The 16521-nt window shown below is 35.0% G+C and overlaps 2 protein-coding genes and 1 pseudogene across 3 annotated transcripts; all 3 read right to left on the bottom strand.

Annotated features, from left to right (window-relative positions):
• Nucleotides 1–1216, bottom strand: LOC148870128 (dirigent protein 9 pseudogene; annotated as a pseudogene). Its single transcript, XR_016108134.1, has one exon. The product of XR_016108134.1 is annotated as a dirigent protein 9 pseudogene (transcript).
• Nucleotides 1217–7628: 6412 nt separating this feature from the next.
• Nucleotides 7629–8369, bottom strand: LOC148870127 (dirigent protein 25-like). Its single transcript, XM_088969953.1, has one exon. The coding sequence runs from the start codon at nucleotides 8367–8369 to the stop codon at nucleotides 7629–7631; it is 741 nt and encodes a 246-aa protein (XP_088826079.1).
• A 4428-nt stretch (nucleotides 8370–12797) lies between these two features.
• On the bottom strand, nucleotides 12798–14473 carry LOC148870126 (protein SODIUM POTASSIUM ROOT DEFECTIVE 2-like). The gene is made up of 3 exons (XM_088972187.1): nucleotides 13798–14473; nucleotides 13599–13674; nucleotides 12798–13325 (listed from the first exon to the last, which is right to left on the bottom strand). Exons 1-3 carry the CDS (start codon nucleotides 14221–14223, stop codon nucleotides 13156–13158), a joined length of 672 nt encoding a protein of 223 aa, XP_088828313.1. The 5' UTR covers nucleotides 14224–14473; the 3' UTR covers nucleotides 12798–13155.
• Nucleotides 14474–16521: the final 2048 nt, after the last annotated feature.

Here is a 16521-nt window from a genome sequence, read left to right as displayed (position 1 = left end):
CAAGTACAACATAATAGTTCTCATTCCATCATTGAAGCTATAAGATAACATGAACTAAGTAGTAGAGACCTATTCTTCCGTCCAACACGACGTAACCCAGTGAAGATTAACGAACCAATTCAAGCACGCGAAGGAGCAAACACACTAGTGAGCGAGGTAGACGCTGAACTGAAGCACGGTTTCGACGCCATCGGTCGTGTGTTGATCGGACAGATGAAGGGTCTGAATCGTGGCGTATCCTTTTGCATTCTCATATTTTCCGGTGCCTCCAACTATAGCAATCTGAGACTCTGGGGCTGCTGTTCGGTGGACACCGAAGAAGCTAATGCTGTCATCCTCATGACCACCACCATGGAACAGTGCCGTGAGTGCCATTGCCTGGCTGCTCCCATCTAACGAGCTGGCCAAGTAGAACCCTTGCGCCTTCCCTACCACGGAAGACCCCATCTCATGTCCTTCAGTTAGTTCATCGTCGACCACGGTGATTGTCCCGAACATGAGCTTCTGAAGAGTGGCTCCGGCTGGTAGCTGGCCGGCAGCGACAAAAGGAAGATTGTTGCCGCCATTGACCACATTGTTGTTACCGTTGTTCTGAATAACGGTGCTGCTGGTGGTTGTGCCGCCAAGGCCAGCAAGGAATGGAACGTTATTGTTGTTGACAATGCCGTTGTTACCGTTAAAGAGTGGAACTCCTCCGTTCACGGGGAAGACACCACTATTCGGTCTGGAGAAAGGGATACCGTTCATACCGGAGGTGGCAACGATCCCGGTCACCACCTTCGCCGACGGTGTTGTCCCGCCTAGGATATCGTGCATGAAGAAGGACAATGGGGGGTTTGCGTCAGGGTGTGTTGCGGTGACACTACTAGTGGTAACTCCTACCCCAGTTGCTCCATTACTTGGTTGTGTGATCGCCGGAGCTGCCTCCGGTGCCACGTCAGGGACCGGTGTTACTGCAGGAGGTACCGCATCAGGAACAAGTGCTGTCACAGGACTCGATGCCTCTGGTGCAGTCGCAGGAGCCGGTGGTGCTGCGTCCTCCTCCATGAGGGTCCTAGCTGAGTTGGCACATCTGACGGTGATGGTTATCAAGAGGACGTAAATCGTTGTCTTAAGTGTTGCAGAAGCAAGTGAGAGATGTTTAGCCATTGGGGGAGTTGTGGTTTGAGAGGAGATGCTGCGAGTCCAAGTGATTTTTGTTGGTTTGGGGAAGGAAGCTGAGGAGTGATATATAGTGGGAAGAGATGGTTGTAGTCGACAGTGGAGCTGATAAGATGTAGTAGTTGTTCAGTAAATTTGGTTTCTTCTCAAATCATCCGTGTTTGGTTGTAAACCAAAACCCTATTTGCTATTTGTCTGTAAGTAGATTAAGTGGAGCAGACGTGGACTGGGTAGTTGGGTTCCAATTACCAAATAAGGGCGAGGTGTGGTTGGAATCCAAGTGTTGGTTGGGTTTTATCAACAGAGAAAAGGGCGAGGTGTGGTAGAAGCCAGAAGGAGATGCTATTATTTTGATTTTCTTTTTTGTTGATGAATTGTATTTTATATTTAATGCTGCTCATTTTTTTCTATAGTTTTTTTATTAAAAAGACATGATAGGGGAAAAACTTATAACCAATCAGCTGCCTTTTCAATTTTCATCAAAATTTACCTGGGAGTCTAGGACTTTGAGGCACCGCATCTGCTACCAATAGACGCTCACAACAGATTTCCTAATGTACAGCTGCAGTGGTCGGTTGAGATAATGTCGATACCGTTTCATTGGTAGCAGATTTCTATTCCCTGTGATAGTCTTTGGGGCATCATACATTTTTTCATTATTTTCATTTCAATCATTGTTCCCTTTGGCTGTGCAAATGAAAAAAAAATGTAAATTCTTGTGTTTAATTTTGTTTTAGGTTTTACTTTATTTTGCTTTATGTATTAATTTATTTCATTTGTATTGTAATTAAATAAAATAAATTTAAAATTTTAACGAAAAATATGAAAATTTATACTCAAATCATTTGCACTGTCATAATTTTGTATCTGTATAAATTCATTTGTATTGCTTTGTCCCCTTAAGAGATAAAAACAATGTAGAGTCTTTGATCAGATTTACCCCTGATGATTTCGATATTTTGAGAAAGCATTTCATGCCACAGTGTCAGCATGCGAGAGGGGATGGTCCTCACACTTTCACATCATATTTTTATTTATGAGAAGATATTCTTAATCTATGGCAGAAAGTGACTGACAGGATGAAGACGGTTTTGTTTGAGGAGCAAATCGGAATTATTTTGAATATGCATGCGGCCCCCTATGATGCGATGACTTGAAACGCTGGCATAATGTATTTTATTGTGGGTAGAACCTGGTTTGACCACTGGACTTAGATCTTGAACCTGAGCCCAATCTACACACAAAATGCTTTATTTTTTGTGTAATTTTATAAATTAATATTATATTAATTTAATAAATTAACAAACTAACTAGTGAATGGCCCTGTATTAAGTACGGAGAATCAATAATGTTAAATTTACATTATAGAATCAATAATGTTAAATTTATATTATTAATATTTTAAATAATTATTAAAATTTTAAGAAAGATTTATTTCGAAAAATAACTGTTTTAATAATTCATTGAATATGGATAGTTTTCTTTTGTCATGATATGTAGGGGGTTAATGATTAAGTGAGATTGATAGAATGTAAGCAGAAGTAGTTGTGGATAATCACATTTGCATTTTCACTATTTTTTAGGAATGAATTGAAAATGGTGGTAGTGGGTTGTGGGCTTTAGCAACAACTTCTCGGAAGATGCCATGTGTCTAACTTTCCAGAAAAATGAGAAGGCCATGTGTCTAAATGGTGGGGGGTTGTAGTATGGGGTAGTGGGTTGTGGGCTTTAGCAGGAATTTCTCAAAAATTGTTGCATGTCTAGCTTTCTTAAAAATGAGAAGGCCACTTGTTTGAATGGTGGTAGGGGTCTATGGATTTTAACATCTTCTAAAAAAAATGCAATGTGTCTAAATTCGAAAAAGCTACGTGTCTAAATGGTGGGGGCTGTAGCCTAAAAACCTTATATATATGTATATATATTAGATTTACTTGGTTGGAAAATAATATTTTAAGTAAATATTTAAACAATTAAAATTTTAGTTAATATTATTACCCAATAACAAAAAATTAAAATTAAATATTAAAATAAATTGTTAATAATAATAAGTATGGTTAAATTAAAGCAATAAACAGTTCAAATTAAATTTAATGACATGTATAATTTTATGGGTTTGACATATAAGGGTCAATTTATGTGGACCCGTAGAGTATATGAGTGTCTTAAAAAGGCAGATTATAATTCATTTCATTATATAATAATAATAATAATAATAATAATAATAATAATAATAATAATAATAATAATAATAATAATAATAATAATAATAATAATAATAATAATAATAATTATTATTATTATTATTATTATTATTATTATTTAGTTAATAAACTAATAATTAAACAGTAATTAACAATAAATAACAGTAATTATAATTACAGTATTTTAAAATGTAAGTAACAGTATTTTGATAATTATAGTATTTTAATAAATTACTATAAATACAATAAAAATAATGTAATTATTAGTTAACAATAATTATTTTTAAATTGTAAGAAATTACATTTAACAAGATTTATTAACAGTAATGTATTTATTAATTAACAATATATTTAATAATTATGATATTTCTAAATAATTAACAATATTTATTAAAAAATATAATTATTTAACAGTAATTAACAATAATTAATTACTATATTTAATAGTAAGAAACGACATCGGACTAATTAGAAGTCCAACCCAAAAACCCGTTATCAGTAATTAACAACATTAACGGTAATTATATTTATTTTTTTAAATTTAACACTAATTAAATTTCTCCTAAACTACCTCCCTACTTTCTCCAAAATTAACTTTAATTCCTATTTATCTGATAAATTATCTCTAATTCCTATTTATCTCCAAAATTATCTCTAATTTAGTAGAGAGTTTCTCTCCTAAATTATCTCTAATTCCTATTTATCCTCTCCCCTACTTTTTATCTACATCTATCTAAAGAAAGTTTGGATTAAAAAATTGAAGAATTATTTAAATATTCTAATAAAATTATAAAATAACTTTAAAATATTTATTAAAAAACAAAAAATAATTTTATATTTTTACAAAATATATCATTAAATTATGTACTAACAATTTAAATTATGTTTTTTTTTGAATTATCACTTTAAATGTTTTTCACACATTTAATAATAACTATATTTTAAATGTTTATAATAACTATATTTTAAATAGTTAAAGTAAACAGAATTATGTAATAAATTTAAAAAATTTCTTCAAAGTAGAAAAATAATTATAACATAATATTGAAATTAATAATAATTTAATATTTTTATATAATATTGTAAATAACTAATTTCACTTATATCAAGTAATAATCCGAGAAAATAAAATTAAAAAAATAATATTTATTAATAATAATTTAAAACTCTTAATCTGTATTTATTATATAATTATATATACTAAAATTAAATTTTATTGTATTTCAGTAATTATTTATTGTTTTTTGTGATAAATGTATTTTCAATGATTATATATAAATTTATTTTATTTTGTTATTTAACATAAAACTTTCAATAATTATTGGAGATTAAACTACTATTATTCATTTTTTAAGATTTAATTTATTATACTTATTGTATTTTTGTTATAACTTATAGATTAATTAATATTTATTAGAGATTAAATTATTATTTGAGATTATACTATTTATTGACTAAGTTAATATATTTTTAGTACTTATTGTATTTTTTGTAATTATTGTATTTTTTCATTATCAGTAATTATGTATTTTCGCTATAAATTTTTAATAATTATTGGATATTAGACTATTTTTATTTATCGGAGATAAGACTATTAATTGAGCTAAAATTATGAGTGTTCATGAGTTGGTTTGGTCCGACCATAGGCTATTTGGCCAACCAAATTAACCTGGTCAGGTTGGGGAGTTGGTTAGTTGAAATCGATTGACATTTTGGGAAAATTGACCTACTCAAGCTGTATTGGTTTGGGTTCATTTTTCACAAAAGGTCAGTCAGTTCAAAATATTTAAACTTAAAAATAAAATAAAATTTTAAAAATTATAGTGCAATTTAAAAAAAATAAATTTAAAAATTAGATTTATGAAATAAAACATTTTAGACTAAGAAGTATGGGAAATTTTTGATTTTTTCATATTAAAAATTATATATAAAATATAAAATATTAATATATATCTATGGTTAGGTTGTTCGATTTTGGTCGGTTTACAAATGGGCAAAGTGAAACTGATCCAACTTGGTCGAATTGGGAAATGTTTTAACCAAAGCCGACCTAAAATACTAGCAAACCAACCAAGTCGGGTCAAGTTGATCAGGTTGGTGGTTTCGTAAGTTTGATGAATAAACCTAAATGAAATTAATTATTATTATTTTTGTATTATAAAAAATTATTAAAAGTAGTATGTAAAATGTGAATAATTATTAATTATTTAAAAAGTTGAATATATAAAACAATTGTATAATCTTATGTGTTTCTATTATGGTCATTTACTGGAACACACCTTATAGTTTTACATATTTACTTAAACCTACCTTATAGTTTTCATTTTACTAAAACATCCCATTTATTTTACAACTTATTTACTTAATCAATCTTTCATTAAAGAGTGTTTGTTTTGCCATTAGGCCCATGGTTTTTTATTCCAAAAAACTCTTAACATTTTTTTATACAAAAAACAAAATTGGCCAAATATAGCCAATAGAGTGGTTGCCCATGTCTTATTATGGGCAATGATGGTATTTTTATTTATATTTTCTTTTGATTAAATTTATTTAAATGAACATTAGGTTCAATGCTATCATTTTCCACTATCATCTAATGGAATATTGATTAAATCTGTTGCAAATTATAAGTGGTGTTTTAGTAAAAATGCTAATTATATGGTAGATTTTAGTAAATCAATAAAACTATAAGGGTATTTTAGTAAATGACCATTTCTATTATTTATCTTTTACTTAATAAATCTCGTACATTGCGTAGGTCCCTGCTAGTTTATTATATATAACATAAATGCTTTTTTATTATATATAATAGTATTCGGTCGGGCTTGGGTTCGAGCTGGGCTTATTTGAGAAAAGCCTAAGCCCAGCCCAAAAAATGACCGGGCCTGATATTTAAAGACCGAGCTTGAGCCTACAGGCCTGAAATTTTGTACAAGCCTAAAAAATAACAGTTCAGGCCAAGATAGGCCGTCGGGCTACCCGACCCATGAACAAATCTAATTATGGGTCTCTCTCCAAATGGTCCTGTGGGTTATTTTGTATAGAAACACTTTTTCTTACTTAATTGATATCCGAGACACATTATATTTATTCAGGTGGAATTAATGTAAATATATAATAAGATCATGTAGTAAGTTATAAAAAAGATAAGGAGTTTGAGTACTTTAAGTGCACATGCCGGTGTTGAGCCTACATCTCGTGAGAGATAATTCCTATGTGTGTGGGATTAGTTGCCAATAGTACTACTTTAAGGCCTCATTTGCTTTTTGGTAAGTTACTTATCTTGGTAAATATATTTACTTGGGCAAGTTTTTCTTAGGAAATACTTATCCAGGTAAGTGTATTTACCCATGTTCTTTTATTTCTCAAGTAAAAAAGGAAATGACAATTTTAACCATAAAAATATATTATTAAAAGAGGGCATTTTTGTCAACTTTCCCTCTCAAAATAAAAAAAACAAACGCACCCCTAAGGTTATGTTTGATTTGAAGAAAAATGTAGGGAAAGGAAGGGAAAGACAAGGAAACCAATACAAAGTTTGTAAAGGTTTCCCTACCTTTCCCTACATTTTCCTTCAAACCAAACATGGCCTAAGGGTGTGTGCATAGAATTTTGTTTTCAAGAGATCCCATCTATAATGTTACAAATTACCACGCCATCTGTGAATTATCATCTCCATCATCCACCATCATCCAGGCCTTATGGGATCGTATATATGCTAATAACAAATCCGGATGCCATTATTTACCAGCATCCATCTTCTGAGCTGTTTTAATTAATCAAATGAATATTTATGACCAAAAACGACAGAAATATAAAATCCGAAAATTGCAGTGCCACCCCAAATTATTCGGGCACATGCCAAAATTTGATAAACATAGCCACTGGTGAGAAGATAAAATTAGCTTGTTTGTATTTAAATAGGAAATTAATCCACAAGGATTAGCTCTGTTTTCCGAAAACGTGTACCACATCAGGCTTCAGTTCAAGCTCAATCTGGATAAGTAGTTGTGTACTTTTGAACCTTGGGCCCTGTTTAAGGTCAAGGTGCCAACTGATAGAGAGGTTAAAAACTGATTAGCATTAATTCCACTAACATACATACTATGAATCATCTTGTCACAATGCCCAGATGAGTACACAAAAAACACAGAAGGGGGAGAGAGGATAAATTTTTTGAGTCCTGCTGCTTAACTTCAACCAGAGAGAGAGAGAGAGAGGCAGTCTTTTTATTAAATATTAATGAATGCCCCACCATCGATATCGCTAATAACTGATGAGGTATACGGTGAATTTAAGAAGGTTTTTGCCAGCAGGAGGAGGTTCGTGGGCGGCATACTGATCAGAGGCAGAGTCTGGGGTCACGTCCTTGACAGTTGCATACCCATTTGCACCATTGTATTTGCCAGTTCCTCCAATAACAGCAACGTGGGACTCATCAGCTGCGACATCACTCCGATGCACCCCAAACAAGTTCAAGCTATCCTTGAATCCTCCATTAGCAAATCTGACCGTCATTGCCACCATGTGGTTGCTTCCATCCTCCCAACTTCCCACATACATCCCTTGCGCCTTTCCGATTAGCCGCGACCCTTTAGCTTCATCTCCTCTCAATTCCTTGTTGATGGTTATTACGGTCCCAAACTCCAATCCTTGAAGCGTTGCCATGGCCGGGAACGGTAGCCGCACGCTAGAAATGTCAAGGGTTTGAGTGGAGGGCCCCGTCACCGTCGGTGGCAGTTCAGGTGGGGACATTCCTTCAGTTGGAGGGAACAGGTCAACAGGCTCTGCAGGAAATGGACTCTGCTGGTTTGTGGTCGCCGGGATGGACGATGGACGGGTGTCACGAAGCACATCGTCCATAAAGAAGATGATTGGGTGATGGGTGACACGCGGGTGTGGGTATTGTGATTGATCGCCTAGGATGCGAGCTGATGAGGCTGATTCATTGCTGATGAAGAGAAAGATGATCAAGTTAAGAATGCAGGCGTATCTGGTCTTCCCCATGATCACAAGGTGATTGTGGAATGTTGAGAACCAATGGGGACTGCAGGAGCAAAGGAGTGGAGAGGGTTCTGGTTCTGGAAATGAGATATTGGTTTAGGTTTTGAAGCGTTAATCGAACTACATTGGAGTTGTTGTTCATCACTTGAAGAATTAAACTTTATATCGTCACAATGCTCAATCAGAGCGTTGAACTTCTTCTGCGTTTGTGTACAACTAAATTAATTAATGAATGTGCATAGGCCTGACACAGTCCCAAAAGTGGACACCTGGGTAAATTCCCATCACCTAGCCACGTAATCCACGGAAGGAGATAAATCTTGAGACTTAAAGGAAGGGGGAATTTCTCCCTCATTAATATTTAGTAGATTGGAAGTACTTTCCTTAATTGTACTCTGAGCCACAAACGACTAATTCAATTATTCAAGCATATGGGCCTATAAGATGGATCATATCCTTTAAATTACTGATCAGTACGGTTGGTCTAATAAAGTAATAATCAATTGGCCAGGGTTTAACAACTGTTTACGTAGTACTTCTCTATGCCGCATATATGGTTGATTATAAGTGGGTACAGCAGCAACTCCGGCCCTAGAAGAGATATCTATGATCACAAGAGCAGACGAGAATATGGGGTCTCTCACATTATTTGCTTTTCCTATTAAGAGAGAGAGAGTGCGTGCTTATTGTTAGTGTTGGGAAAGATGGGGTCAGTGTAATTTTGGAGGAGAAGCTCTGAGGTATGTCTGAAGACACTGTCTTTAAAATGTTATTGGCCCCCACTCAGTTGCACTGAGTTTGCTGTTGGGTTACAGGTAAATTTGTTCCCAGGATACAACAGAGCCTTGGGCGAGAATCTGCAACCAGCAAAGTTGAAGAGTCTCCAAAGAAACCTTCTGTGAGACTGTAGCAGTCCGGAGTGAGAGAGAGAGAGAGAGAGAGTAAATTTCGAAATTGTGTGTATTGGAGTCTAATTCATGCTCCTTAAATAATTTGTGAAGAGGTGTGAGAAAATGGTAGGTGCTGGTTTAGAGAAAGCACCTTGAACAGTCATAATTTCAAACATTGTGACTGTTTAAAAAGTAGTTAAAATGCTAACTTTGAATTGTGCCTCTTGATTACATCCGATCGAATCGTGACCGTTGATCTCATCAACGGTGATCAACGGTCAGCAATGCACCAAAACCAAAGCCGCCCATCGCGAACCACGTGGGTACGCGCAAAGTGCGCCTCTAAAGCACCTCATTGCGTAGCACACACACGTGCGCATGCGTTGCGCAATATCGAATCCCCATACTCTCCTCTACTAATTCTAAGGAGTGTAAATCAACTTCTATTGAAATACTGAAAACAAAACTTATAATTATCCAATGTGGGACAAGTTCAAAATTGGGTTTTGTAAGAGAAAAACAGATTTTTCAATCAAGTGTGCAGGTGCAATTTCTCATGTAATTGACCAATCAAACCCATTGGATTTAATCTCTTATGAGATTAAAATCCAATAGTTGGGAGTGTCAATTGGCCTGGATTTGGTCTGAATATTTTGAACTATTTTGGACCGGTTCAATTCAATGTCTAAACCATTCAATCTGTTCAAATTCATTTTGATTTAAATTGGTTTTAACCCAAACCTAGTCCATTGACACCTATATTCTTATCTTATATCAATGGATCAGATATTAGTTTAATCCAATCCAATTCAATATAAATTTATTATTAACGGACCAGGTCTAATCCAATCTAATAAATATTTTGAACCAGATTGATTCAATCCAATATATCTTGTTAATCTATCCAATCTGTCCAAATTAATTTTGGATTATACGGAATCCAATACAAAATCGATCCATTGACACCCTTACTTCTTGTTATGTCATCTATCACCTCCCATTAATTAATTGCGTGTGCACTGCGGAGACAAGAAAGGGCAGACCTCAGAATCACAAAGAAAAAAGTTGTTCATCATTGTGCTTCCCCTTCCAAACACATGCGAAAAGAAAGGACTTTTTTCCCCGCGCGCATGGATGTGAATCTTATTAGACAACTCATCACCACATGCATGCAGTCTTCCACGCACACATCCGACTGATCATACGTAACCGTTTCCTTTGCAGTTTGCAGATCACGGGTTCTTTCAATTCAAGCTTTTTCAACTTTCAATCAAATTCGAATTCAAATTACAAGATTTGATGTCATGCTGTTAAAAAAGTCTTCGGTACCATTCTATCTTTTTTTTTTTTTTTCCTTGACTTTGACTCAATCCTAATACAAGTAAGAAAATCCATCAATTAATCATAATATATAAGAAGTTCATACTAACTAATAAACACGACCTATTATCTCAATAAATATTTATTAAGTTGGGTCGGTGGTATCATCGATCTCCATTTCTTATATATATTATAGTGGTCCCAGTTTGAATAAAACTTATTAGGTGTTGTTCGGTAATCGGAAGAGTGTAAATATTGTGGATGGGATCGTTTGGATCCTGTCTATATAGTAAGATATGATGTTTTGCTATGTGTGAATGGTCACTGTTCACAAAATAGCATGGATAGGATGAGCCACACCCTAATTTATCGTTCATAGTATTTTCTCGTAGATGATTCACACTATGGTGTGAACAGTTTGTGGAAATATTCCAGTGTAATGCATGTGCATTACATTGGTCAAATTACTCTCGTTTTATTTAATCTTTTAATAATCTTTAAATTTTAATATTTTGTCAAAAAACAATAAGTTTTAATGTTAATTCTAGCACAAGTCCGATGGTTCTTCTTCTCAATTCTTTTTTCATTATTTAAATATTTGTATCAATAAAATAATATTTAAATATTAATTTTTTTTAACTTTTTAATATTTAAAATAATAAATTTTAATTATTTAAAAAATGCAATTGTTATCTACATATTGATGCCTTTTTTCAATTTATTTACCATATAAAATGCAAAAAGTAGACATTTATGATTGATTGTGTAGATCTAAAAAGTGTGGTATGGACTTATCCGATCCACACAATCTATCCATAGTTCAGAACTTTTTTTTGAATTGCCATATATTTATTCCCAACCTTGTGTCTCATTCTTTTAATTCTTGCTCATTCAGGTCAAGAATGAGCAAGAATGAATAACATTAGAGTGTTTGGTTATAAAATTCATGACACGGGCCACATTCTTTTTAGAATGAAAAATCAGCCCATAGCACAAAAATCGAGGTGGTTTGTAGCATGAAAAATAATCATGCCCCGTCTTGCTCATTTTCATTATTTGAGGAAACCCTACCTACAAAATTGCTGCCTTAGATGTTTACTAGTGGATTACCGTGGAAACTCATCTTGATAGACATTGACTACTGGTAAGAGTGTTAATGGACCAATCCGATTCAAAGCTTATCAAATTGGATTTGGACGATCAATTATAATTATTGGATTGGGCTAATCCAAAATAAATTGGTCCATATTCTTATTTGTTTGAACCAGACCTAAACCAAATTCCCAATAATCTAATTATGAGGCCAAAACCTTGTCTAATTTGAAATTGATCAAAACTGAAGCTGACATATAAACACTTTTATGAAAGTACTTTTATAAAATACTTTTATGAAAGTATTTTTATGAAATAACTTTTACGAAAGTACTTTTACAAAAGCAGTTTTATGAAATTAATTTTATGAAATTTACTTTGACGAAAGCACTTTATAAAAGTACTTTTACATGAAAACACTTTTATGAAAGCACTTAAAAAAACACTTTTACAAAATCACTTTTATAAAAGTACTTTTATTCATTCACTTTGGATTGGATTGGACCTGATCCGGTCCATTTGCATTTTATTTGAACTGAATTGGACTTGGTTTATATGGATTTGGACTGAATTTGGTCCAATCAATTTATAAATGGACCAATATTGGATTGGACCAAATCTAGTTCAATTGATAGCCCTAACTGCTGGCCATCCACCAGTAAGCATCTATGCCAATAGTTTTGGAGACCTAGGCTGGTGGTTTATGAATACATGAGTACAAGCACAATTTTTTTTTTGTTGAAGAATGAAAATGAGCAACATAGTACACTTGTAAGTATGAAAAGAATTCATTTTTAAGAAAAAAACATTTGGTTCATAGCAATATTTTCTCATTCTAACTATTTTTACCCATTCTTGTCCATTTTAGAATTTCATCTTGTATAAGAATAAAAAAGAATGAAAATTAAACCAAACATGGCCTTAAGGACCATGTACTCCAATTCCAAAGTTACACATGAATATACCCAGGGGCTGACGAGATAAATTAAGGTTTCCCAACATATTAATTGTGGGAAGGGAAAACAGGAACAGAAATGTGTTTGCATGGTTTGCAATGGAAGAAGTGCATTTGGGGCCAAGGATACTGTTCAGCAAAACTTAATAGGTTCTGCAGTTTAATTGCTATTACTAGGCAGAAAAATCAAAATGTTCTCATCTCTTGTATTAATTGGATCAGCAGAATAAGAAAAAATAATTGCATGGAAATAGGACAACATAGACAGTTTAGAAAACCCAAAAGACAATTGTTTCTTTCTTCCATGAAAAGAGAAATCATGAGAACAGAGCATGAGAGAACTCAATATCTTCTTTTCCCACTCTTCTTCCGCTCACTACTCTTAGATCTCTTTTCAGCGACAAGAATTTGGCTCCGGATACCACGACCACGACAACGACAATATTAGATTACAACCAGATTGTAGCAGATTAAAGAAATAGTGATCCTTTGATTTCAAAGACACACGGTCTCCAATGTAACTTTCATATTCTCAGCTTTCCCTCCTCTGTTTTTCACAATAACTCGAGCCAAGCGACGAAGACGACGGCCACAGTTGTGCCTTCTTCACCCTCGAGACACTGGCGAGCACTCCCAACGGCGTCACATCCCCGACCACAGTCACCTTCTTCGCCGCGAAATCTATGTTGAATGATGTCACCCCTGCTCACATTGGCAAAATCCAACAACACCAGCACATCAATATTGTCAGCAATCTAATTAAAACAGAGAGAGAGAGAGAGAGAGAGAGAGAGAGAGAGAGAGAGAGAGAGAGAGAGAGAGAGAGAGCTAGCAGCCTTGGCTTGGAGGCCTCGTTCTCAACAGAGCAGGAGATTCAGATTTCAGGGGTTATTCATATTTCATTGAGACAAAGTTGAGAAAAGAAGAGCATCTTAGGAATCGTTCTTTCTGTAATCAAATGTTTGGTTAATTTACCTTCCATTTTGGAGATGTGTTTTCTCACTTTCCCTTCACAGCCCTTGCAGTGCAATGACACCCTCAAAACCACAACCTGCACAAGATCTCTTTAAGCTCATCCTCATAAATATAATCATGCATTGTCATCATTAATGGCAACAACGAACAAAGAAGAACAATGGAGGTACAGAGATGGGGGTGGGGGGACGTAATAAACCTGGTTATGAGAGCCAATTGAAGAAGATTGTTTGAAAGCAGGAGGCTGATCAGTGTTTACAGCCTGAGGCTTCGTTGGTCGTTGGTCTAGAACCAATTCCCTGGGCGGATCGAAATCCGACAAGACGTCGAAGAAAGCGGAGGAGTCATGACTCAAGAGATATCTGGAGGAACCCTGAGGGGTGTTGAGATCAGTGGGCGTAGCAGAACTCTTCCTACTCTTTTGATGATGGTAAGGTTTAGGCTTCGAGGGTGGCTGGGTCTGAGATGAATAGGGAAGGAGGCTTGTGCTTCTTCTTCCGTCTATAAGATGAGGATTGTGGCGATCGATGGCTCGACCACCATGATGAACCATGGACCGTTGATCCATGCTTGCACATATGGCGGTTGAAGCTGGAGAGGAACAGAAGAGATCGATTCCTTTCATATCCTGCAATCGTTTTTCCGAGAACACGGGTTCAATGAATCTGCATCTGCTTTGCAATGTCGACTGGAAAGAGAGAGAATAGAATAAGAGGAAGATCTTCCGAGTGAGGTCTCGTGAGGTGCTTTTTAGCTTGGAGAGAGAGAGAGAGAGGGAAGTGAAGAAAGAAAAGAACAGAAGGAAAGAGAAATTTAGAGGACAAATGATAAAACCCGCAATCTCAATGTTCTACGTTTTCAATTACCATAATGATGTTATTATTAGTACTGCTACTGTAAATTTTCTTTAGAATTGCTTTTTCTTTTATCGAACACATAGTAATAAAATGGAAACCAAACATTATTTTTGATCAGTTCCGTAAGCCAATTAAGTAACTTGGGGCCCAAGCCCGCATGGCCGCATGCAGAGAGTCGGTCAGTTCGAACGTTGAAAGTTGTTCAGGCATTAGCATGTGCAGGGTTGGGTGAATGATCGATCGTTGAATTAAATCCAGTACCCAACTCAGCAGAAGTCAGAACGTGAAGGAAGGCACCTTAGTGAATAGTGATGGTCTTCCAAACACTTTAAGAAAATGCAGATTTACAGAGAATACAGTATGTAACTTTTATATGTAGTTTTATTTGAATAACAAACTGATCATCCTACAACTACAACTAATCTAAACTTTTATATGTAGTTTCATTAATTTGTCCTTCTTCTTTTTCTTCATAAGAATGACCAAGTATTCTCAATTCTATTTCCATACATAAAAGGGTTGATAATTAATGTTAAATCCTCATCTACTTAGATTTTTTTTTTTTTTTTACATTTTTTATGTTTGAGAAAGAACAAAACATGTATTAATACTAATCTGGCTTTTGATTTTCCCCAAAGAGGATAACTTACGGCCATTGGTATCGTTTTCCAGAGACACCAGCTGTAGGCATTCTTTTGGACAGCTCTGGTAGTGCTGCCAAGCAGTTGTTTCCAAAGGTTAAAGAAAATGATGAACAGTCCCGTACCCGTGACCAATTATCAATGAATCTTGCTGCAATCCAACCTACAAAACAAACAGAGAAATCGACCCGAGACCCAAACCCTTGAAGCAAGGTGCAACGAGGGACTAGAAAATCTCAATTGAGCTTTTGACCTTTTTAGACTCTTTTTGCATATAGTATATCAGGTTCAGTCCCTAATGTTTTCTTACGCATTTAATATTAATAAGAACGTTATAAAAGAACTTTTGATTGATTAGGTCAAGGCTCCTCCTGATTGAGACAAATGTCTCACTAATCAAGGAACGTCTCACTTTATGCTGGGCCAAATGATCTATCATTGACCCAATAAAAACTGTCGGTTAGTATTTTAATAATAATAATATCTATACTCAACGATATTTGAGGAAAAATCAACCAAAAAATATTTTTTATAGGAAAACAGATACCAAATAATACAAGGAAAAAATTGGTTATGTGCGTAACAGTGCAACGCAAAGATAATTTATTCTTCGTCAACATTAACATGTGGATTTTGAGGATTAGAAAATGAGGGCCTATGGCCATTCTTCCTAGTTCCAACAGAAAAGTGAGTATCGTGTTGTTTCTTGTCTCAATCACGCAATTGTACTAAGCCAGCGATCAGCTTTTTTCACTCTCGTCGGCAGCAAACTTTTAAATGGAGCGGAGCAGCGTACGTAACCGCATCACGCATGCATGCAGTTAGCTAAAATATAAGGATCCTTTTGGTTTGCAGGCCGAATGGGAACCGGAATCCGAATCAGAAACGGAAGCAATATCTTTTGGAATCGAATGGCTTATTCCCATAAACCGGATTTTAAAATTGGATCAGACTGGACGATCGGATTTGAAAAATCGGGAACCAGTCAGTCATTTTCCCCAAAAACCGGATTTCTCCACTAAAACCATTGATTTTGGTCAATGAATCGCTGAATCGAGTGGTTAATCGTTCAAATGGTTTTAACCGTTTTTAAAATTTTTATTTTTTTGTCAGAACAAGCCGAGTGTTTGGTTCGAACAGTCAGACCATTTGACCCGGTAATTGGACCCCTAATTAGGTCGATCATTGGGTCGGTTTTAAAAACCATGGTTCAAACAGGAATAGAAATGGGAATTGAAATCGGTAAGAATGGGATTTCATTTCTAAGAGAAGGGAAGAGAATGGCCATTCCCTCAAATGGGGAAATACCATTCCACCAGGAATGAGAATTGGATTCTGATTCCACCCAATCAAACGGTTGGAATCGGAATAGCTCATTTTGATTCCGATTCTAGACCTCTATTCCTGCGAATCAAGCAGGGCCTA

Source organism: Nelumbo lutea, chromosome 2, assembly GCF_056320005.1.
Source record: "Nelumbo lutea isolate HS-2025 chromosome 2, American lotus-T2T, whole genome shotgun sequence".
In the NCBI taxonomy this organism is placed as follows: Eukaryota; Viridiplantae; Streptophyta; class Magnoliopsida; order Proteales; family Nelumbonaceae; genus Nelumbo; species Nelumbo lutea.
Note: the sequence above shows the minus strand (reverse complement) of the source record. Positions and strands in the feature narration are given on the sequence as shown.

What these genes read in the sequence shown, in the direction of transcription:
- LOC148870127 (XM_088969953.1), bottom strand. Translation starts at nt 8,369, where the DNA reads ATGGGGAAGACCAGATACGCCTGCATTCTTAACTTGATCATCTTTCTC.
- LOC148870126 (XM_088972187.1), bottom strand. Translation starts at nt 14,223, where the DNA reads ATGAAAGGAATCGATCTCTTCTGTTCCTCTCCAGCTTCAACCGCCATA. An exon ending in CAATTGGCTCTCATAACCAG is followed by an intron (nt 13,675 to 13,797) that starts GTTTATTACGTC and finishes GATCTTGTGCAG; the next exon opens with GTTGTGGTTTTGAGGGTGTC. An exon ending in ACACATCTCCAAAATGGAAG is followed by an intron (nt 13,326 to 13,598) that starts GTAAATTAACCA and finishes CAATGTGAGCAG; the next exon opens with GGGTGACATCATTCAACATA.